Source organism: Calliphora vicina, chromosome 3 (assembly GCF_958450345.1).
Source record: "Calliphora vicina chromosome 3, idCalVici1.1, whole genome shotgun sequence".
NCBI classification, from domain to species: Eukaryota; Metazoa; Arthropoda; class Insecta; order Diptera; family Calliphoridae; genus Calliphora; species Calliphora vicina.
The window spans coordinates 2245119-2270356 of record NC_088782.1 but is presented as its reverse complement, the minus strand read 5'-3'; the positions used below and the strand labels follow the sequence as shown (position 1 = coordinate 2270356).

The 25238-nt window shown below is 28.4% G+C and overlaps 1 protein-coding gene and 1 long non-coding RNA gene across 2 annotated transcripts in view; one reads left to right on the top strand and one right to left on the bottom strand.

Annotated features, from left to right (window-relative positions):
• Ncc69 (sodium chloride cotransporter 69) overlaps window positions 1-25238 on the top strand; it is a 153994-nt gene that overhangs the window by 126679 nt on the left and 2077 nt on the right. The window contains exons 11-18 of the mRNA XM_065503348.1: window positions 31-140; window positions 333-468; window positions 2604-3086; window positions 3402-3512; window positions 3962-4181; window positions 9832-9879; window positions 22736-22833; window positions 22947-23176. Coding sequence (XP_065359420.1) covers window positions 31-140; window positions 333-468; window positions 2604-3086; window positions 3402-3512; window positions 3962-4181; window positions 9832-9879; window positions 22736-22833; window positions 22947-23176 — 1436 coding nt within the window. The remainder of the gene's footprint in view (window positions 1-30; window positions 141-332; window positions 469-2603; window positions 3087-3401; window positions 3513-3961; window positions 4182-9831; window positions 9880-22735; window positions 22834-22946; window positions 23177-25238) is intronic.
• The window catches only part of LOC135953444 (uncharacterized), a 113604-nt gene continuing 113300 nt past the window's right edge, over window positions 24935-25238 (bottom strand). The window contains exon 2 of the long non-coding RNA XR_010576212.1: window positions 24935-25212. This is a non-coding gene — a long non-coding RNA (uncharacterized LOC135953444). The remainder of the gene's footprint in view (window positions 25213-25238) is intronic.

The following is a 25238-nucleotide window of genomic DNA, read 5'->3' as shown; positions in this document are numbered from 1 at the left end:
ATTTATTTACTTATGTTTGGTTTATGGTAGGCTCTGTGCAAAGATGAGCTTTATCCAAAAATCGTATGGTTTGCCAAGGGTTTTGGCAAGAATAATGAGCCAGTTCGTGGTTACGTTTTGACATTTGTAATTGCTGTAGCGTAAGTATGCAATACCCAATTGACAAAAAAAATGTTTCTTCCTGGAAAGAGTATTATTATAATTAATCTTTAATCTATGTTTAATTATTTGTATTTTCTTTTTTTGGTTTCCTGCTTATTATACAATTATGCTGCTGCTGGCATTGAATTTCTGATGGCTGTTAAATTTGTGGTTGCTTTTGGCTTTTATAGTTTCATATTAATTGGTGAACTAAATCTCATTGCTCCACTTATATCGAATTTCTTTTTGGCAGCTTATATGTTGATCAACTTTAGTACATTCCATGCCAGTTTAGCCAAACCCGTCGGTTGGCGTCCAACATTTAAAGTATGTATTTAGTTTTGTATTCATTGTAACCAAATACCATCTCATATAACTTAAATTGATATACATATTAAGTCTGTTCACCATTTCCATGTTATTTCATACGGACTAAAGCTAATTCGATTTCATATTTTCTGTAAAGAAATTAAACAAAAACTAAAATGTTTTATTGGATAATTGGTATTAATGTTATTTAAAATGTTACTAAGAACGTTTTAAATAATATAAATAACAACTGGAGGCGAAGTATTAAAAATAATTAATCTCTCGTAAATTAACAAAAAAAAAAATACATTGATTTTCATGTATTTTGATGTTGCACGCATGAGTTATGTTATTGACAGCGTTGCTGAGTGAAAAAAACGCAAGTCTGCTGTCAAAACTCTGACTAATGGATCAGCAAAGTACATGTCAATCAATTTACATATTTTATTGTTGTTTTAGCCTTAAGGTAAGGTCCAACAAGGCTAATAAGGACTGAGATCGAAAAAACCTTAACACACGTTTTTCATTAAAACTTTTAACCCAAGTATGTCAGTATGTCAGTTATTATGCTTAATGTTATTTATGTTCATTTGTTGTTAATCTGATTAAAATGAGTGACTAGAAAAAACAAAACCCTACACAAAATTGGACAAACAATGAATGGTCTGCCGTCAAACTGATGCCAATGTTATTTAACAGTATCGTGAGAACTTGTCAGTTGATAGAAAACCCGGTTCATGTAGAAGGAATGATCCAGATGATGCTTCTAAAGCCAATAAGTAGAAAGCATTTTCAAAAGAGCTCAATTTCGCAGCTTCCGGGTCCATATTTTTATGTTGCTGATGCTCAAGGGAATGTGGTAGAAAAGTTTAGGACCCAAAAGCTGAAAATTTTCCCAAGAAGTTCTTGGTATGCAGTTGCGGCAAAAGCAGCCAAACATTTGTTACAAAGAGCTTTATAAATACCGAAATTTACATCAAGGAATGTTTACAAAATAGGATGCTTCCATTCATAAGACTTCTTAATGTATCCTGATTTTGTCCTGATTTGGCATCCTGTCACTATGGTAAGCAAGGTCTTGAGTGGTACAAAAATAATAATGTGTTATTTGTAGCAATAGAGGCAACTCCTCCAAACCGCCTGGAGCTAAGGCCAGTGGAGATATATTGGGATCTTGTTAACAGATAATTGAAGAGCATAAAAAGTGTGGTAGATTTTAAACGGAGATGGACTACCTGTTCAAACAAAGTGACAGAAAGTACTACAAAACCTTAGTGGAAGGGTTTCCGGAAAAGGTTCATAAATTCATCACTATTGATTAGAACTACAAAAATAATAAAAAAAGTTGTAATAATGATTCCAATCCAATTCCAAAATCAAAACTGTAGGTTTATTAACATTTATGAATGTTGAAGATTTTTTCGATCTCACTCCTTATTTAAATACAAATAAAAAAACAAAAAAACATTAATATGTATTATTTTTTGTCTTTTTCATTATTTGCGATGCCGCAATTGTCACTGTTTGATCTTACAAATGACTTGCTAGGTCAAATAAAAATGACCCAAAATGGTGAAAAAGCTTTGCTGTTTAATGGTCACATTACAAAAATATTTACTTATCGGCAAATAAATTTCTTTAGCAAAGTACCAAAAGGTACTTTTTGGAAAATTTTAAAATTTTGGGAAATTTATTTTTTTTAGAAGATTTCAAACCAAATATAAATAAATAAACCAAAAAATCAATTTGTAAAAAAAATCGAAAAAGTATCTTTTGTTCTGCGGCTCCTCAAATATTAACCGTACCTTTAGGATTTGTGAGATTTTTATAGATGACAAGTAGATAGGTAACTGTGAGCCAAAACTAAAAGTCATGTATTTGGCTATTGTATCTCCTATATGTGTAAAAAGAGTAATTTAAATGTTTCCGTTGACATTTCTCTATCCTTCCGTTCTATGTATTTATTCTATTCTATGGTAATTATTTTTAATATTTTAGTCTCTCACCTTCGCCTCTAGATCAATAATCACAATAAATTGTTTGAATAAATCTCATATGTCTACATAACTATTGGAAATGGTGTAAATTTTTCCCATCAATTTTATTAATTTCTTCCTCCTTATTGTTTTGTTTGTTTTTTTTTTTTTTGGCAGTACTACAACATGTGGCTAAGTCTCGTGGGCTCTATACTGTGTGTGGCTGTGATGTTCTTGATATCGTGGGCAACAGCTTTGATTACATTTTCCGTTGTATTGGCATTGTACTTAATTGTTGCCTATCGGAAGCCAGACGTCAATTGGGGCTCCACCACACAGGCACAGACGTACAAGAATGCCTTGTTATCAGTGCAACAATTGAACAATGTTGAGGAGCATGTGAAAAACTATCGTCCGCAAATATTAGTCTTATCCGGTTTGCCAAACACGCGTCCCGTACTTGTTGACTTTGCCTACATGCTCACCAAGAACTTATCGCTGATGGTGTGCGGTCACGTATTGCGTGGCTCAAGTTCACAACGTTATCGTAATTATTTGCAGGAACGTGCTACGTCATGGTTCCGTCGTCATCGTGTTAAAGGTTTCTATTCCTTGGTGGATGGCGAAGATTTCGAATTTGGCACAAGAGCCTTAATGCAGGTTAGTTACTTAGACGTCGAGAGACAAGTTGATATTTAAATATTAATACAGTGTTTAAATGAAAAACACTCTCCTGTGTATTCTTCCGCTGTGTGTGGATGAGTTTTTGGCCATAATCAAAATGAAAAATGAAGTGTTATTTCAACGTATTGCCACAGGCTTTAATTCCCAAGAAGTCCTTGTCAGAGGTCATTACACTAAATGTTTCTTATTTATTTTGCAACTTTTTATTGTTCCTTTTTTACAATTTCAGTTTTGATTAATGACCTTTTCCTTTAACTTTTCTTTATGGTTATTTTTTCTTTTACATTTTAGGCTGCTGGCATTGGCAAACTCAAGCCCAATATTTTATTAATGGGCTACAAAGCGGATTGGCAGACATGTGAACATAAAGATTTAAATCAATACTTTAACATCATGCACAAGGTGAGTAAAATGAGTGAGAAATGAGAAAAATTTAGAAATTATCGGAATTATGTATGTAACCTAATAGTAGGAATTGTCATTAGACAAAAAATATGCTGATATCAATATGTGTTCTCTTACATATGTATGTTTTGCGATAAATATTTATCTAATTATTGTTGATTTATATTCACTCAGAATATGTCTTTAATTAAAGCGACAAAATTTAAACAAAAAATTAATATGGATTTTTGGCAAATATATTTTCAAATGTCACACTTTTTTGGCCATATCTGAGAATCAAAATGTGCCCCAATTGTTAGGCTTAACTATAATAAATTGAGCTCATTTCAATTTTATTATTCTTATCCAAATTGCAGATGATAAATTTAAAGTACTGACAAAAAGAAAACATACCTATTTGTGGTGTTTATAGTAAAATTATTATTATTTCTATTTTAATTTCATAGGCATTGGACATGTACTTATCCGTTGCTATATTACGTGTGCCAGAAGGTCTGGATTGTTCGCAAATTCTGGGAGATGAAAGCTGTGCACAAAGAAACATTTTAGATGTGCCACGCACCCTGCAACCCAACGAAAGTTCAGCTGATCTAAATTCCGTGGAACGTAGCGCACAAAATGGTTTAAGTGGCAGCATGGATTCACTAAGTCGCAATGTATCACAAGGTAAATAATTTTAATATTTATTTAGTTATTTATAATAAATAAGATTACTTTCTTTGACAAGTCTTTGAAGTAATAACTATAATAAATATTTATAGTATTTTTTAAGAGACAGACAGACAGACAGGCAGACCTTAAGGAGGTCCCCAAAATGTTCGTAACAAAAAGAAGTGTTTGTTTTTCCATTTCTGAAAATGTATGTTTTAGGATTAGGTGTTAGAGATCTAAATACAAAATTCTTTTTAGACTTTTTCAAATTGTGAATATGTTTAAATAATTTCTAAACATTTTAACTCAATTTACACAAAAAAAAATTATTGAACCGTATGGTTATTTTGCCGTTATACTACCACTATTCAATGGTTGTGGTATGCAGAGCAAGAGAAAAAATACAATTTTCAATATTCAACGAGAGTGACATTTGTCACACAACCATATTGACATTTACTTTTGTTTGTTTTCTATTGCCATATTACTGGAACCAGCTGATTCATATCTGGGTAATTTGTGCATTTTATGTTTAAATTTGGCAAAACAGTTTAACTATAAACATTCTGCTCTATTCTACAAAATTTGAATAAATATTATTAAAATTGAATCAAAATGATTAGAAACAGGTTCAGAAAATTTGTTTTATGAAGCAATACATTTTCGATGCTTCCAAACCCTGAAAACTTGATAAAGTTTATAGGTTATTAGGTTGTCAGAACTTTGTTTGATAAAACTGTTTTAGGGTAGGTCGCACTGTGGTTCCAAATCAAAATCTAGGTGGACAAAATTATAAAAATCGGTATCTTCAGAATTTGGAAAAACGAAGTTTTTTAGTTTTCTCGACAGAAGAACCAGAAGTTCCAAAAATTTTGAATCATATTTTCGTTAATTTTTTTTAAATATTTTACTGTTTTACTAAATTACATATATCTCAATTGTTTTACCATATAGAAATCCATACTTCAAAACATAAATAAACATTGATATAGGCTTTTATTAATTGTATATCTTATATTTATGGGCCTCTCCATTTTCCTGTTATAGTCCTTTAAACTTGGGTCTCAAATAAACTGATATTTAATATTTTTTTCTAAGAATATTATATAGCTTGCCAAAAAAAAGACCGTCGAAGCCCGTCCAATGACTATATACATCATTTAAAGTAACCTCTGAGAAATGTCCTTGTAAAAAAATTGTAGCCGCCAGCATCCGCCGAAATACTTTTTTTTGTAATTTTTACGGAATGGAATTTTTAGAAATATTTTTTTCTATTATTGATTTTTATATATCTAGTCCCTACTGTAACTTGAAATATAGTAAATACAGATCTTTTTAAAAATTTAGTTTCAGAAACACATGAAAACGTATTTTTTTATTTAACTTGAAAAAAAAGTTTATATTGATCTTTTAAACATTTTTTTTTGGAATCGGAGACACCAATTCTATATAAAAAGAGCGCCAAATAATTTTGTCCACTTAGATTTTGATCTGGAACCACAGTGGGTCAGTCGTATTACTTTAGTTTATCCGATATTGCTTAAATTTTCAGCATTTTGTTTTTCGATGTCGCGAATGCATATCAATGTGGTGTGTGGTTTTTTTTTTGACAACCAACGATACCTATTCTATGTTGGTCAGACATTTGTATACCCTTCACCATGAGTGGCAAGTGAAGAAGCAAGAATAAGTTTGTCATTCCGTTTGTAATTTCTACATTTTTCATTTGCGACCCCACAAAGTATATATATTCTGGATCGTTATAGATAGCGATGTCGATATAGCCATGTCCGTCTGTATGTTGATTCATACATTAATATATCGGAAATTCTTCCAGCTCGGTTGCTATTTAAAATCGACAAATTCGGCCCACAAATGGCTGAGATATAAAGAAAAAACCGGGATAATCTCGATTTTTGGGCTATTTTTGATCTATGGATTATTAAAGGTAGGGTCAGACTACGCAAATTATTTGACACAAGATGTTTCATGTGTTTGATCAAAACTACATCAAATAATTCATGGGTTGATTTTGTGTTCACACTGTACACATTTATTTGCCATATTTGTTTAATCAAACTACACCGAAATACTATCAAACACACAAAGGGGAAAATATATTTGACTTGTGGTCAGATTTATGGTAATATTTGTTCTAAATAATTATTAAATAAAGCTGCAAAACAACTTTAATTTCTTTCATCAATAAAAAAGACATTTCTAGAAAGTAAAATATTACCAGATTTTGCTTTACATTTGAAAGAATTTTGAAATTTCAGTACTTTTATTTAAGCGTCAAATATTTTATGTTTCTAGTTTGAACACAAAATATTTTTGCACTGCAAACAAGAAAACAGCTGAATTTGGTCAAACAAATTTATTTGCCAATATGAAAACATTCTTGTAATGTGACCAATGTGTGACCACTAAACAGCAAATATTTTCCTGCATTTTGGGTATTTTTTTATTTGATCTTGCAATTCATTTGCAAGATCAAACAGCGTCAAATAACAGCTGTTGCATCATGTGTTATCGCAAAAGTAGTGTTGCTATATCTTAAATTAAAAATCGCTAAATAATGAAAACAAATCGCGAAAAGAACACAAGCTTGAACAATTTAATAATATAATTATTAAATGTTTATTTATTAAATTATATTACTATCACAATTCATAATTGAAATTGAATGGAAATATAATCATGGAAATATAATCATGTTTTATACTTGAAAAATATTTGAAATATTAAATATTTTTCAAACAAAAAACATATGGCTTGAATTTATGTTTCCTTTTTACTGGAGAATGCTATTGAAATAAAGTGTAATACAACTGTAATTCAATTGCTTGACTATAACTCAAGGCTTGAATTACACTTGCTATCAACTTGAATTCCAGTAAAAATGCTTATTGGTTTTTTAATACATATTATTAATCGAACACGACTTTTTCCAAACTTTTTTCATTCAGAATAAGAACATGTTCACAAATATTGTTAAATTTTATGGAAATGTTTACCTTTTTTACATAAATTTTTAATTAATTCCAATTCAATCGCATTATATAAAAATTTATAATAAAAATTTTTGTATGATACTAAAATCAGAAAAGTGAAAAATGCTATTAGACATATTCTTCTTCTGCAGTAAAAAAAAAATTAAACAGTAAAACAGAATTAAAAGATAAACAGATGTTTAAGAATTATTTTTTAATTACAATCAATTCATACTATTTATGTATGTAAAAACAAATTTTCTTTGATTTTAAATTCAATCTATATAAAATTTCACTTAATATTCCATATGTACATATGAGCAATTTTAAATTTTGAAAATAGACAAACTCCATGTATAAATAAAAAATAATCAAACATCAGACTATGTTAAACGTATAAAAATATAACTCGCATAAAATTGCAAAAATCGCAACATAGACTTCATGTCTTCAATTAGTTTTTCTCCCAGTATGTCATCCTAGGCTGAATGACTTTTATGTGAAGAAGAAGACTTCATTTATTGATGCAATTATTTAGTGAAAATAATTTAAATAACAAATATTCAAGAAATATTGAATATGTATTTATGTTTAAAAAAAAATTGTGAATTTGTGTCTTTAATTTAGTACGAAAAATATTTAAATAATCTCCTCTTATTTTTCCGCCATGCTGAGCAAATAATTTTCTGTTTTTTTCTATTTGATCAAACAATTATTTTATGAAAGTGTTTGATATAGTGTGACCACACGGCAAATATATTTACTGATTCTTTTTCGCAGCTGTTTGGTCAAACAAAAAGTGAAAAATTAAATTCAATATATGATAACAAAATTCAATAAATCTCTAATAAAATGATTACTTTACAATTCGAAATAAGTGCTTTAACCTTAAAAATATTTGCAAGATCAAATTATATATTTTTTAGGTATTTATGTAGCTAGTGGTCACACTTTGTTCACATTAAGAAAATATTTTGTTTGCCGACAAATAATTTTGTTTGACTAAAATCATCTGTTTTGTTGTTTGCTCTAAATTTTATTTGTGGTCAGATTCAGGCAATGAAATATTTGACGATAAACGTCAAATATTAGCTGTGTGTGACCGTACCTTAAGTCATTAATATAGACAATATGGATAAATATTTCAAAGTCAATTGCAACAATGTATATAAAGCTAAAGTAAGTTGGACCTACAATGGGTCAAAATCGGGAAAAATAATTTTTAACCCGATTTTTTTTTCGCCAAAAAAATTTGTTTCAATAAATTTAAAAAAAAAATTTAAAAAAAACCTTTTCTTTAAAAAATAAAAATTTTGTTTACCTAAAACTATTTAAAAATATTATTTTAAAGTATACTCTGGTCAAGGGTATATAAGATTCGGCACAGCTCTCTTACTTGTTTATATTCAAAATGTACAAAATCCTTCCAACACCAATTTAAACTCAATGGGCCATAACTACAAATGTCTTCCCGGAAAGGTACTTCTTTTTAATACGACGAGATCTATTATTAAAATCCTTTGGAAAAAATTTCTTTTTAGTTGCGAACATCGACAACTCCATACAAACGGGACCACTCTAATGATTACGTATGTACCAAGTACCTTAACAGATGCTAGTAAATATGTATGTATGTACTTAAATTACATATGTATGTATGTTTCAATATCATAAAACAAATACAGAATTTGGTAAAAAACAAACAAAACATTTATCAAGGGATATCTAACCAAAAAATTTTGTACAAAACTCAGACAGAATCAAAGACATTTGTACAGACAAATAGAGACTTGTGTTAAATGTCAACTAAATGTATAATTTAATAAATTTAAAGATTATTACAATTATTTTATTCAATTTATAAGTCGATATACTATTTGATTATTAATCATTATTATTTAAATATATTACTGCAATATAATAATTGTATATACTTATAATATTTTAAGCCACACTTGTTTAAATTTGAAATATTCTAAATGATTGTAATATTTAAAGTTTAAAAAGTAATAATAATAAGTGTAATATTAAGGACCATTATTACAACTTGCCTTTAAGTTCGAAATAGTGAAAGGTAACTTTAAGTAAAAGAAAAAAGGTCACCTATTTCTAACTTAAAGGCAAGTTTATTACAACTTAAAGTTTTAAAAGTATTCCTAACTTTAGATCTTAGACAACTGAAGAACTCCAGTTCAATGTCTTTTTTAAATTGTTACATATAACCAGAATAATACATTTATTTACTTAATAAGTTTAAGTTTGTATTATATGCAAATGGTTATACAAAACTGTCTTCTTATTCCCATCTTATTTCAAAGTTATTTTAAATTGTAGTAAAGTAAAAATCTATTATTCAATGTCCTTGTGCATTGATTGTTAGTTTAAACTTTAAAGCATGTTTAATTTAATACTTAATATCTGTAGAAATTTTATTAATACATAAATATTTCTTTATTTTATATTTTGCATGACCTCTTTTTCTAAAATCAACTATAAACAACAATTGAATTTTGATTCTGCACCTGTATATACATATGTATTTATGTAATTTATTATATTTTGTGGCACAATCAAATAATTTTGCTCCAAAAAAAAATAACAAAAAAATACATCACTCTTGCCATGTGTAATGCCGCACTTCATCAATCTGTAATCAATGAAACAAAAAATAGATGCTGCTGAAATAACAAACACTGAAAATGATATTAAATTAACAAAAGGTAAGTGATTTTATAAAAAGTTTAATAAAAAGTTATAAAAAATTAAATAATCTGTAATAATAATCAGCTGCATTTTTAGTTGTTAGTAAATCCATAATCATATTTAGATGATTAAATTTGAATAGAACTGTAGGTATTTTGATATTAGCTCAACAATAAATATGAAATATTTCAATAAATTTTCATGAAATTTAAAATTTAAGTGTGATTGCTACCTTATTAAACTAATGGTGTTTTCTTTTCTGGTATAAATGCTGCATTTATTCTGCCTTTTACCCTTCTTTGTGTTCTTTTCTGAAAAAAATGTAGTTTGGTCGTGTTCTTTTCTAATAATGTTACCCTAAAACCCTGAATATATGCTACATGTTTCACCCTCAATTTTATCAAAGGGTTAGAAATGCAGCACTTTTTTTGTAAGCAAAAAGTATAGTTTTTTAATATTTAGTAGCTACATAAAAAAAAATTGCATAAATGGTAATGATTTTGTTCTATTGTGATCGTTAAAAATGCAACACATTATGAGAGTATGAGTAACATTTAATAAATGGTACACAATATATAGGCAACATTTTGTGTCAGAAAAGAAAACACCATAAATATATGTTTCTATATATAAAAACTGAGATCGAAAAATTCTTAACACACGTTATTTGATTTTTTTTTTTATCAATTTACCCTTGTAAAGCATGTCAGTTATTATGTTTAATGCCATTTATATTCATTTGTTCTTAAACTGTTTAAAGTGAGTGACGAGAAAAAAGTGCGTACTAAAATGATTAAATATTTTCAACAAAACCCAACTTGGTCCTACAAAAACTTGGCCAAACAATCAAATATCTGTCGTCAAACTGATTGCAATGTTATTAAGCAGTATCGGGAGATCTTGTCCGCAGAAAATGTTTCCAAAAAGTTCTTGGTATGGCAACAATACCAAGAATACAAAGGGCTCTATAAATACCGAAATTTACATCAAGGCATGTTTACAAAAGAGGATGCTTCCATTCATAAGACTGATTTGGCATCCGTCAATATGTTAAGCGAGGTCTTGAGTGGTAAAAGAAGAATAATGTGGTATTTGTACTAGGAGAGGCCAATTCTCCAATCTGCCTGGAGCTGAGGCCAGTGTATAGTTATTGGGATCTTGTTAAAAGAGAATTGAAGAGCACAAAAAAGCGTCCAAAAGTGTGGTAGATTTTAAACGGAGATAAAAACCTTAATAGAAGGGTTTCCGGAAAAGGTTCGAAAATTCACCACTAGTGATTAGAACTATAAAAATATATATTTTTTTTTTTTTGTAAATTGTAAAAATAATTTCAATCAAATAAAAAAAAGCGAAACTGTAAGTTTAGTTGTTTAATTTTTATTAACATTTATATATATTAAGAATTTTTCGATCTCAGTCCTTAGTATTCCAACAGAAAAAAAAGGAAGAAGTTTTAAAATTACAACATTTTAGCTGCATACCAAGTAGCTTTACTTTATATAAATATTGCACACTTTGTATAATATTTCACATTTTCTCTTTTATTTTATATTCTTAAAAATTCAAAATAATTTTTTTTTTATTAAATAACAGTTTATTGCTGAATTCTTCACTTAAGAATTTTATGTTTTCTACATCTACGTTTTCCTGCATATCATGCAAGTAGTTTTGCATATAATGAAGAAAGTTTTCTCTAAACGATTATAACTTTAAAGCACAATCAATGTAATTATTACTAACCATGACAAAAAAAAAAATCAGTTTCATAGAAAATTCATTCGAAACTGTAATTTTATTAATTTATGCATATTAAATTGCAAAATAGATAAACTACAGAAAAACTTCATAAATTTATTTTTTATTTTCTTTTTTATAAGAAAAATTTTACCATATACTAATAACAAAAAAATCCTTCCTTAAAGTCATCAACTATTCACATTTTTATAAAGAAAGTTGATACTACAATAATTTAAAACCATCAAGCTAAAAAATACTACCTATGAACATGTCGAACATGGTCGAATCTTTTAGACTTTTCAGTGAAACATTTTTATAGGAAATAATATTAAGTTACAAGCACGCAATTTTTTCCATGTACATATTTTATAAATTAACCTCTAGATAAAAAAATAGTCAGTTGAAAGCTAACAGAGATTTTCAATTCGTTGGAATTTGAAAATAAAGAGTAAGTGTGGGATGATGTTAAAATATAAATTTTTTTACGTATGTATGTATTTGAAATGTTATGTTGGACTTTATGTATGGAATATGAAAAATTTAAATAAATCCATATGAAAATTTTATGTTCCAACGAATAAAAACCGTAAATAATTTTGAAATAAATTTAATTTGTTATTCAACGTTAACAAAATACATTCATATATACGCAGAGAAAAAAATATAGTTGTCCATGTTTACTGTAACCATTTCAGTATTGTTACAAGTTTTTTAACAATATTATAGTCACACAACTATTTACATGGCTGTGGTAACCATAATATGGTTAATTTGCTATTCACATGATTGTATCAACCATATATGTATATGGTTACAGTAAACAAGTATATGTTTGTGACAACCATTCATATGATGAAGGACTTACCATATTATGTTGCTCTCGGCTTATGGATATCATAATCTGTGAACAACATATTATGATAAAATTATTCATCATATAAATGGTTGTCACAAACATATACTTGTTTACTGTAACAATATACATATATGGTTGATACAATCATGTGAATAGCAAATTAACCATATTATGGTTGACACAATCATGTGAATCGTAAATTAACCATATTATGGTTACCACAACCATGTAAATAGTAGTGTGACACAATCATGTATATAGTTACTGTGACTATAATATTGTTAAAAAACATGTATCACTATTTAAATGGTTACAGTAACCATGGACAACTACATTTTTTCTCTGCGTGTAGGCAATACCTTTTCACGGAAAATAAGGTAGAACACAATTCAAAGAAATTTGTTACAACTTTCCATATCATTTATCATAAAGTTGCATTGTGTGCGTTTATTTTTGTATTAAAAAAACCCTACACCAATTAAAATCTTTCCCAGTTATATTTTCAGAACTTGTTTCAAAATCACTAGTTTTAGATCGACTTTAACAAGAACCGATTCTAGAACTAGTGATATCGTCACTACTTATAGAACCCGTTCTGGAGAACAATATTGCGATTCATAAGAAATTCTAGTATTTGAATTTTGTTTTTAAAAAAGTTAAAATTTATTTGTCAAAATCATAAATTGAAGATAAATGCAAAAATGTAGTTCTTTAATAACGATAAACGATGAATAAACATGGAACATATGACGAAATTGGACCTGTTTATAATGTCCATTGAACAAAATGAACATCGTCTATATTTCCAAATATTTTTTAAAAGAATTTACGAATGCAATAAATGGATAATGGATTAAATGGATCTAATAATCTATTAATATTAGTTTCAAATCAATAATTTCGGATAAAAGTTTCCAAGTTTGTTTAAACTTTAAACCATATGTAACTACTCACTGATAGATTGTAAAAATTGCTGACATTAGTTATCTAAGGCAGCAAATAAGTTATGGACATATTTTGATTTGCGTTGATCGTTTTCAGAGCTACTAGTCAGATTTAAAAAGATTTTAAAGATAAGCGTATATAAGATTCGGCATGGCCGAGTATAGTACTTTAATTTGTTTATATTTTATTTATCATGTCATATTATATTTACTAAGGGATTCCATTACAGCCATATATACAATACATATCTACATATGTATAAAAAACTTCTATAATAAAAATAAGTATTTAAGAACATAAACCAATTTTTTCTTTTATTTGCTTCACATATGTCTTTATGTCTTTTGTATTCGAAAACTGGTTTTCTTACATAACAAAAGCTGATATTTGCTTGTACTTATAAGACCATTAACAATGCCAAAGGGAAATCAATCATTTACTTTTTATTTATTCAAAGCAAAATAAAATAGAATTCATAGAATGACTTAAGTATTAAAATTTTAGATTCTTAAATTCATTTGAAATTTTGTTGAACTTAAATTTTAAATTCTTAATTTCCTTGAAAAATGCTATAGGACAAACAGTCAAACTACACCATTTTTTATTGAAATTTAAAAAGTTCCATATGAAATTGAGAATATCAAATTGTAATTGAGAAAATTCTAAATAAAATTAAGAATTTCAAATTGAATTTAGGAAAATTTGCTATAAAATCTGAAGTTAGGGACATTTCAATTTATATTCCGAAATTGAGAAAATTCAAAAAAATAGAGAATATTTTAAATAAAAATTAGAAACTCTTCCGATCTTGATTGAAAAGAAGATTTAGTTTTCCGAACTCGGTCTAGTATGTGACAATGCCCCTTGCCACAGTCGTCTACATACAATTTTGGCAACTCTCCAACAACACTATTACGATTAAGTCTCTATTATCCAATACTTAACCCTATTTATATATTTGGTACATAATCAAAAGTAATGTCAAATTGAGGATTAACACTCCCACCGTAAATCTCTCTGATGTAGGAGAGACGAGGCTTTCATATATTTGTGCTGTTGTTATAAATACTAAACTTCATGTAATATTTTTCTTAAGTTACACCAAAATCGGCCCAAAATATATAACATTTTGCTATCTTTTCATTAGAAATTCCAAATATTGAAAAATTAGACATTTGACCTTCACGTTTTAAGGGTTAACGTCTTCCGATTTCAGTAAAAGTTTCAGACTATATTTAAAATTACCCGGACTATAATATTCTGAACAGGTTTTACTTAAAATTAATAACAGCAAGGAAATTGGGCTCATTCGCCAAAATATGGTAAAAAAATTAGTTTTTCTTGAAAATCGCAGGTACGGAAAAACTGTAAGAGGTATTGACATAATTTTTACATATTTTTATTACCTATTATGATCTCAATAAATCCCAATGTGATGATCAAAAAATTCTGAAATTTGTTTAACAAAATTTTTAAAAATTTGAAAATGGAGATTCGAAACAGCCATGAAAAAAAATATTTTTTTTTGGCCATACCTGCGAATAGGTTAACGGTATTCTACGAAATAAATAAAAATTAGCTTTTATTTTAATTTTTCTCGAAATATGTTAATTTTTTTCCTAAATTTCTTGTTCAAGTATCCTGATACACATTAATGGTCTGGCGAATTTTTAATAACTTTAACATATTTTAACCAAATTTTGTCATTTAAATCTCATTACAACGATAATTACGTACATATTTCGATTCTTTTGCATTCAATTGCAAAAGTATTTATTTAGTAGCAACATTTTTACAAAAACTGAAAAATTTGCATTTTTTCGGAATTTTGGCGAAAATACAGTTTTTGGGTCATTTTGACCCACAGGAGATACAGGGTTAATTTCCAAAAAAAACTTCTTTATTGTTATATTCATTAATATAAATAAATCTACATATTTCTAGAAAACAGTGCAGAAAGTTAACGAGTTTCACCTATTTATTTCATATAAATAGTAAAATTTTGCATATATCTGCACTTCGATTTGGCTCAAATTTTCAGCACTTAATTTTTAGGCCTAGTGTCACAATATTACACCCGGCACTCTTTGAAATCTTCAAAAAAAATCGGCTGTCACTCTAATGTACATAAACTGATTCGATAGGTATAGGGTGCGTTCGTAAATGCAGTCATCATTGATTTACGTCAACATTTTTTTAATGCAAATTGTTGTCAGTGATGCCGCAAATTTATGCAACCATCGCATCATTTAGTTTACTGTAGCAAAAGTTTGCAGGTCATTGCATCAGTGGTGCACAAATTTCCTGCATTTACGAATGTACCCATACTTTAAGGTGGCCGTTGGGTTAATACTTTTGGGCATTACAAACATCAGCATGAACTCAATGCCGCCTCACCACTATGGTGGTGTTGGGAATAATGAATAAAAATGAATTAATGATTCTAAGGGTAGGTTGTCACACATGGCAAATATTTGCTCAAAAAAGCATAACCACTTTTTTTTAGTACAAATTTATTTGACGTTGTTTACTCTTACGAGTGTTTTGTAAAATCAAACTGCATCAAATGAAATAAATCATCCTACGTTTTTGAAATAAATAAAAGAAATCGAATATATTTGATTTAGTGGTTACGTCTTTTTCGTCAAATATTTGGCATGTGAGACCCTGCCATAAATCCTACACAGCATACAACATCATTTCACCAAACCGCTCTGCATTTCCAAGGTATTCCTGTTGGACCGTAACACATTATTTTTTGTTTCATATTTCTTTAATTTAAATTAAAAATTTCAAAATTTTCCCTATTTCAAATAGAAGTGATAAATTTTATTTGAGTTATTTTCAATTTCATATTAAAATTGGGACTCAATTCTGACAATTTCATGGTGATCGGTCCATAATTGGATTTGTAATCCAGTTATTGAGCAAAAAAGATGAAAAAATTGGTAAAAAATTTAAAAAAATGAACATTTTTGCTTTAGACACAAAAGAGATATTTCGTAGGGTATACCGAGATATAACCTTGTTAAAATATACATAAAAAAAGGGATAAAAATCCACCTTGAGCAAAAAAATTCGTATTGCCATTAAATTATTAATACAGCCAGCTTGACAAAACTAATGATGCAGAAGTTCTTATTTTTGGGGCTACTTTCACGTGCAATTGTCAGAATTGAGTCACAAAGCAATGAACTGAAAAATGTTGTACTGTGTAATTGAACAAAGAAACATATCATTAATGCGTCTATCATATCATAATAATTTTAGAAATTTTGAACTAGGCTTTATTTATTTCTGATAATTAAGCCAATTTTGTATAATGCGATGACCTTGTTCATCATAATATGAACCGTCCTAATTAGTTCACATGTTATCATTTAAACATTATGTTGAATGTATTTCTGACACATTCGTTTCTTACATCACAAAAATATGTAAATATTGAAGAAAATAAAAAAAAAACATTTCTCATTTATCTGGTAGCATTTGTTTTGTCTGCATTGCAAAAATAAAAGAGAATTAAACAAATAGGCTTATTTAGAAATGTAAATGATAAACTTAAAATACATTGCACTTGAAACAAAAACCTGCTGTAAAATATATATATTTAGAAACTAGAAGTGGTCATCAACTTTATTTACTTTTAAAATTATTTTATTCTTGTTCAAGTTGCACTACACAAACATAAATATTTCATGCTGTTATTTAAATATGTATAAAAAACCGACCTGAGGACTGACAAGCTAAAGATGTGTCATAGGGGAAATTATGTCAAAACTAATGAGATCATAAAAGATAATTTTAGAAAAAAAAAACATGCAGGAAAATTAATAATATCTCCCATTGGCCTGCAAGGTACTTTCAATTTGTTTAAGAAATTCCGTGACTGTTCAACCATATTTATACTTTATAAAGGGTGTTTCTTATAGAGGCGATGAACTTTAAATTGAAATAAAACATAAAGCCATTCGTTTGGCTTTATTAATTAGATAATTTTATGACATTAATGTAACCTGAATGTCAAGTTTTCACACACCTTTCAATTGAAAGTTTTGTTCAGTAATGAAGCACACTTTTGGTTAAACGGCTAAGTCAATAAACATAATTGCCGCATTTAGAGCGATGATAATCCTCAAGCCACTGTAAAAAAAATACCCTTTATTTATATTTTGTTTTCACAAATATTTATGATATGTATATGTACTTATGTAATTAAGGTTGATTAATCGAATTTTATGCGGAAATGTTACTTAATCAAACATTTACTTTTTGTGCAGCTGACTGTAAATTTTAAGAGTAGAAAGTACTAATGCGAAATGAAAAAAAAAATAAAAACATACTTATCAGGTATGTTCTGCAAATCACATTTTATAAAAGTGGTTTGAAATCACATAAAAGGTGTTCTGAGCACATAATTTTGTGATTTTAAAACGTTCAACAAAGTCACTAATGTTTTCAAATCACTTGGTTATTTCTGCGGCTATTGCATGGAAAATATTAAAATAAATTATTTAAATAAATTAAACAATATGTCCTTTATTAATTTTCTTATAGAATTACTTGTTTTATTAAAAAAACACTTAAAATTTAATAAAAATCTAGAGACACCTTTTCTGCTGTAAAAAGTTTATTTGCTTTTGTGATTTCTTTTGTGGTTTCAGGTTTGTTTTCAGTTGTCAGCTGTTTATGATTTTCGAAAATACATGGAAGCTTGCCAGACTAAAATTTTTAATGTCTGTCTAAAATATGTTCAATATCTTTAAATTAATTATAGAATTCGTCATAAAATTTATAATATTTGTTAGATTATATTATAAGTTATCAATATGCGTTAAGTTTTTTGCGCAAATTGGAAAAAAAATGCAACAAAGTTGAAGCAAGTGGTAACCAAAAGCAATTGTGTACTGTGGCAGCTTTGCTGTTTTGTTTTCTTTTTGACATAGTGGTTGAGCTTGCGCCATAGTTTTTGCAAAATGTTTATAAAATGTAATTCCATTCTTTTTAATTCAATTAAAGATATAACAGAAGCTCCATTCATTTTTTTTTTTATTTTCACTTTAATATTTCTACAAAATTATTTGCAAAACAAAACATTTAAAATAAACGAATCAGCTGTTTTCTTGTGCTTTCGAAAATTTAAAATCACACCGAAAAATACAATAACAGTGTGATTTACAGAACAGGCACAAATCACACGTGTGATTTTAAAACGGTATGTGATTTGAAATCACGTGGATTACAGAACATACCTGTATTTGTAATTTAATACAAAATATGTACATATGATGAAAACGATGATTTTGGGGGAGGATCTAAAAGAAATATGTCAATATAAAACCTAATAAAATGATTGATTTGATTATTCCCAGGAATGTGTTACAATAAACAATTTAATTCAAATTCATTCTACCACACAATCACTTATACATTCATTCATCAAATACTTAATCAAATAAATACATACATAAACGTATGTTTAACATACAATCAATTCTAATGCGGTCCTATCACACAACATCCACATGAAGAACCACAACCTACCTCACCTCACATAGCTTGACTGCCTGCCTGCTGGCACGAATTTCTTAAATTTCTTCTGCAATACAAAACGTCCTTGTCCTTCATTTATTATTAACCAGACGGCAACGAATACAAAAAAGGCATAATGATGCCAATAAGGGTTCGATAGAGAAATTAAATAAATAAACATGATACGTTTGGAAGACACAGCTACACTCCAGCATTGGCATAGGCCTCAGATACTCTGATATTCATGCAATTTACATACTATTCATTTATTTCAACAAATTGAAATACATATGAAAACGGCATAAAAATTACACAAACTGAAACATGAGTGTAGATAAGTGACTTACAAAAGTATGCATACAATACTTATATATGTAATACGTAAAAGTGTATAAAAATATAGATTCCAACCCTATTCTGTAAAGCTAATCCGAATAACGTTTTCGTTTTTAAAATGAATTCACATAGTTTTCTCTAAATTGCCCATTATAAACTTTCACTACTTATAAATACATACATATGTATGTAATTTCTTTAATATCACTTAAACTAATTACAAGCAATGAATTAAATATCACATTGATAGTTAGGTTACTTTGGTGACCCCCAAAATTTTCGTAGAATATTTTAATTCTTAAATGACATTTTTGAAAGGACTTTTTTTAATTTTCTGGAAAAAAGGCCCCTAAAGAGAGGAGCTAGAGGGTCAAGATCTTCCATAAAATTCCACAATATAACTCTGACAATAAGAATTCCCTCAGACATTAACTTACAATAGTTTTTTCAGTTAGTATAATGCTCCCTTCGATCCAAAAAATTTAAACTTTGACCCACTGTAAAAAAAAATTAAGACCAGCCTATCACACGCCCTATCAGAATTATAGGGTCGCTATTCTGTGCCAATCAAAAAGTCTCAATTTGGTGGACAGTGTAATTTAAAGTTGAATTTTCAAAATTCCATTATCTCAGAAAAATATTTTCAAAGTAGTCGGATTCACTTTGAATTAATAGACAATAAAAAACAAATATTTTGAAAATGATTTTGCACAATTTCACCTACATTTTGGATTAAAGAATGGATCTGTTAAAAAAGAATATCTCTTATCTGTAAAAATTACACTATTAAATTATTTTTTTAAAAATAATTGTTGTTATATTGAGAAGTTCCTCGTAAAGAAACCAATAGAAATATAGAAAGAATACCATTGTATATAAGGACGGAGATCGAAAAATTCTTAACACACGTTTTTCATTAAAACTGTCATGTTACCTTTGTAAAGTCAGTTATTATATTTAATATCAAGTTAATGAGTTACGAGAAAAAGTGCGTACTAAAATGATTAAATATTTTCAACTAAACCCATCTTGGTCCTACAAAAAGTTGGCCAAACAATCAAAGGTCTGCCTTCAAACTGATTCCAATGTCATTAAACAGTATCGGGAGATCTTTTCCGTTGATAGAAAGCCCGGTTCAGGTAGAAGGAATGGTCCACATGATGTTTCTAAAGCCCATAAATATAAAGTATTTTCAAAAGAGCTCCCAACTAATCCTGTAGGAAAGCATCCGGTTAACTCAGTACTCTGACTATTTGGTACGAAAAGTAAAAGGTTTAAAAACATACAAGACTAAAAAAGTTCCTGACAGGAACTCTGCTTAAAATTTAGAGGCCAAAGACAGGGCATGGAAATATTTTTATGATCGAGGGAATGTTGTAGAAAAGTTTAGGACCCAAAAGCAGAACATTTGCTCAAAAAGTTGTTGGTATGGCAAGTTGGGGCAAAAGAAGCCAAACATTTTTTACAAATGTTTACAAAAGAGGATGCTTCCATTCATAAGACTTTTTAATATGTCCACTTATTTTTGGCTTGATTTGGCATCCGTCACTATTGTAAGCAAGGTCTTGAGTGGTAAAAGAATAATAATATGGTATTTGTACCAGGAGATATTAGGCTCTTGTTAAAAGAGAATTTAAGAGCAGAAAAAAGGTGTCCAAAAGTGTGGTAGATTTTAAACGGAGATGGACGGACAACCTGTTCGAACAATGTGACAGAAATCACTATAAAAATCTTAATGGAAGTGTTTTCGGAAAAGGTTCGAAAATTCATCACTAGTATTAGAACTATAAAAATATTTTTTTTTGCAAATTGTAATAATATTTCAAACAAATAAAAAAATCAAAACTGTAAGTTTAGTGGTTTATTTTTTATTGACATTTATGTATGTTAAGAATTTTTCAATCTCAGTCCTTAGATCCGGAATAAAAATTAATTTCAAGCTGCAACCAAAAAAATCTTTATTCGACCCAATCCAAAACAATTAATTTTAGAACATGAGGGAAAAATTTTTACAGGATGCTAGATATTTTACAATAAAATATAAGTTTTTTGTATTCTATTTACTCGGATCATATACATAACTTGTGTCTCTTCTTAAATTCTATGTTCAGTCGGACTCTACAAAATGCCTTTAGATAATTTTTTCAATTCATTTTTTAAATGATTAGCAAAATGTTAGCTTTTATTTTGCTACATGGCCATTGTTAGCTATGACATTTTCCCATCTTACTGGCAACATATGGATTCCGAGCCTAAAGAACGGCTCATCTTTTGAGGCCAAGAACGAATCAAGCAAATATTAGATGCTCTGTTCCATAGTGAAGCATATCTCAGAGAAAGCGTTCTGCATCGATGCAAATAGTAGTCGGATGGGCTTCACATACGATCTCTTAAGCTTTGGGTTATTGTAATGGATCCATATTTAACTGCAAGAAATGATTTGGTACAAAAATGATTTTCTTTAATAGCGTTCAAGCATCATTTCGGACAATTCGGAAAATCGTCTCTCGGCTTCAATTCGTATGTTACCCAATTTCATTGCTTTTGGATGAATCTTTATCTTAAAACAGTTTAAAACATTTTAGTTGGAACATCCTAATATCCATATCAAAGTGAACATGTTAAATATGTAATTTTATATGATAACATTTGAACGTCTGTGTTTAAACGAAACGATTTAAAAAGCCAAATAAGATATTAAACTAAAATTGGCATTGTTAGCTATCCTAAATATTTAGGGTGAAATTGAATTTTCCTCAAAAAAAAAAAAAAAGACGATATGCATGTTTAGTCTTTAGGCTGATTATTGTGGAACAAACTAAAGAAAACAAAGGACTGGGAATGAATGTCTAAACGGATGAAAAGATGGATGGATGAATGGTAATGATGTTGATGATGGAAATGTAAATTGATACTTAGTCTTATGTATGAAGAACTAAACGTTGTAACGTGCATGCAGTTAACTTATATCAACATAAATGTTTCAATAATGATTTTATAATAATTTATCATGCTCTAAAACTGACAACCAAACACATATATTTTGCTTGTTTTATATCAATTGAGATCTCTATAAAATGCAAAGTACAAGAAGTCTTTTTATCCAGCTAACGAACTTCTCTTAAGGAAATAAATGATTTTTGCAGTTTTTTTGAAATGTGTAGAAGAAAATAATTAATTGATGTGAATCACTGCGTATGATTAATATTTATTCCTAAGTGACGTACAAAAAAGTACTCATACGTCTAGGTGTCTTTATAATAATCAAGCACATTTTTATTTCAATGACGATAAAAATTAATTTTAAATCATTAAAATTTTGTGTTGAATATTTATGCATTTGTTTTCCCTTAAACCTTCATAAATACTTATATAATTGATTTTTTAGCTTTAATTATCTTTATGTTTCAAAGTTAAATTGTACATGAAATAATATTTAATTTTTTTGTAATGTTTATACTTTTTAGCTTCTAGTACTAGTGATTTATCGTTTGTGGCTGGTACCCAAACCAAGGAAGTATCCGGTCTACCAGATCCTGCTGATCCCAAGGCACCACAATTATTGGTAATTATTTTATTTTATACTTTATTCATAAATAAATTGTTAAATTTCTAAAGCATTTTATCTTTTATTAAATAACTTACAACACATTGTTTTTCATTACACTTGCTTCACAGACAAATTCATTGCGTAAATCTAAAAATAAACACGATGATCCAGCCGCTTTATATAAAGGACCTGGTGGCGCTGAATTATCCAAGGACGTATTAAATCAATTGACACAATTTACTCGCAAACGCAGTCATGCCGTTATCGATGTCTGGTGGTTGTATGATGACGGTGGCTTAACACTGTTGTTACCCTATATTATCAGCACTAGACGTACTTGGCAATCGTGTAAACTGAGGTATTTTAATTTAGCTGTTTATTTAAACAAGAAAATACGATTAACATGATGTTATATATTTAATAATTCAGAAATTAAGTAAAAACGTTCATTGCTTACTGTATTAAACAATTATTTTATTGTTTATTATAATCACAGTTATAAAGCTATTAATATTATATTGGAAAATTAAGCAAAGAAGGTGAAGGAGCAGTATATCAACTTCCTACTCACTCCAACTATATTATTTGCAGGACTGTATCTGAATTAGTTCTCGATTTATACTCAAACGATTTAGAAAGTTGTCAAAAACTCACCTACTACAAAATTATGTTTTCTTAGCGTCTTAACAAACTTTAGACCCTTGAAAAACTTAAGTTTAGATTACTATAACTTAGTCCAACTGAGAGCATGAAAATATAACAATTGGTTCGAAGATTTTTATAATTATAGTTATTAATAATTAGGAGGTAAATTTTATATTTATTAAATAGCTCATTTTCTACTATTTCCAAATGTATTAATTCATGAATTGGTTACCGAGTTATAAATATAAAGTATTGAAATAGTTATCCATAATTCACGTTCTAGAGAATTATTTTCTCTTAGTATTTAGAGAAAAAAATTACATTTATTTAGTATTTTAACAAACTTTACACCCTTACAAAACATATGGATTACTATAACTTTGCCCGACTTTGGAAGAATATAAAGAAATGATTGGTCTTCCATTCAGCATCAAACAATTGGTTATAGTAAACATAGTTATAAACCTATTTATAACATACGATCAAATTAAGCAAAGAAGGCGTGGTAGTAGGCGTTAAATTTTATGTTTAATAATCTCCAACTACATTATTTTCATTACTCTATATGAATTGGTTGTCGAGTTATACTAGATAAAATATTAAAAAAATTTTACGAAAATTCTCCTACTATCTTGTTATGTTCTCCTAGTATTTGGAGAAAAAATTATATTTCTCTTTTAAATTTGAACAAATTTTAGTGGGTTTGCACAACTTATGTTGAGATTACTATAAATTTGTCATACTGAGAGCTACTTGCCTGAAATTTTAGGACAAGATAAAGAAAGGATTCTGTGCAAACAATTGGTTTGAAGATTATTATAAACCCATTTACTAAGGTATTTATAACGAGTTGTTAAGCAAAGAAGGCGTGGCAGTAGGCGGTAAATTTTAGATATAATAAAGCCCATTTCTTATTCTTTCCAACCGCGTCAATTTCGAAATTCACCTGCTACAAAATTCTGTTGTCCTAGTATTTGGATACAAAATTTAAATTATTATTTGACATTTTTACAAACATTAGACCTATGAAAATAGCACAACTAATGTTTAGCAATTCGTCATCCTGAGAGCTACTTGCCTGAAATTTTAGGACGAGATAAAGATAGGATTGAACTTTTATTCTGCGTCAAACAATTTGTTCGAAGATTATTATAAACAGAGTTATTAAGGTATTTATTCTGATTTATTCAATTAAGCAAAGAATGCGTGGCAGTAGGCGGTAAATTTTATATTTAATAAATAGCCCATTTCTTACTCTTGCCAACCGCATTATTTTCATTATTCAGTATGAATTGGTTGTCAAGTAATAGAACAATTTACTTGCTTTACCTTGTACTTGGTATTTACTATAATTTGAATAATAAATAATACTCTTTCTTGCACAATTCAACTTTATTTTGTCATATGGAGAGTTACTTGCCTTTGATTTTAGCAGAAAGTATTTTTTTTTACAATTTTAAACAATTCAAAAAACATTTGCCCAATTCACAATTGATGTCGTAGTGTTGTAGCATTGTATGTCATAAATATTTTTCAAACTAATTTTTCGAAACAAAAACAAAACATTAATAAAAAAAAATTACGACATACAACGATACGACGCTACGACACCAATTAACCATATAATTTTATTGAAATTTATTCGTACAAATAAAGGAATAAAGTAAATTTATTAAATTAATTCATGGTTCTATAGAAATATACTGTTATCACAGTTCCCAGATGTGCACATTATATATCGATTGGATTCTGAAAAGAAAATTAAATGATATTCT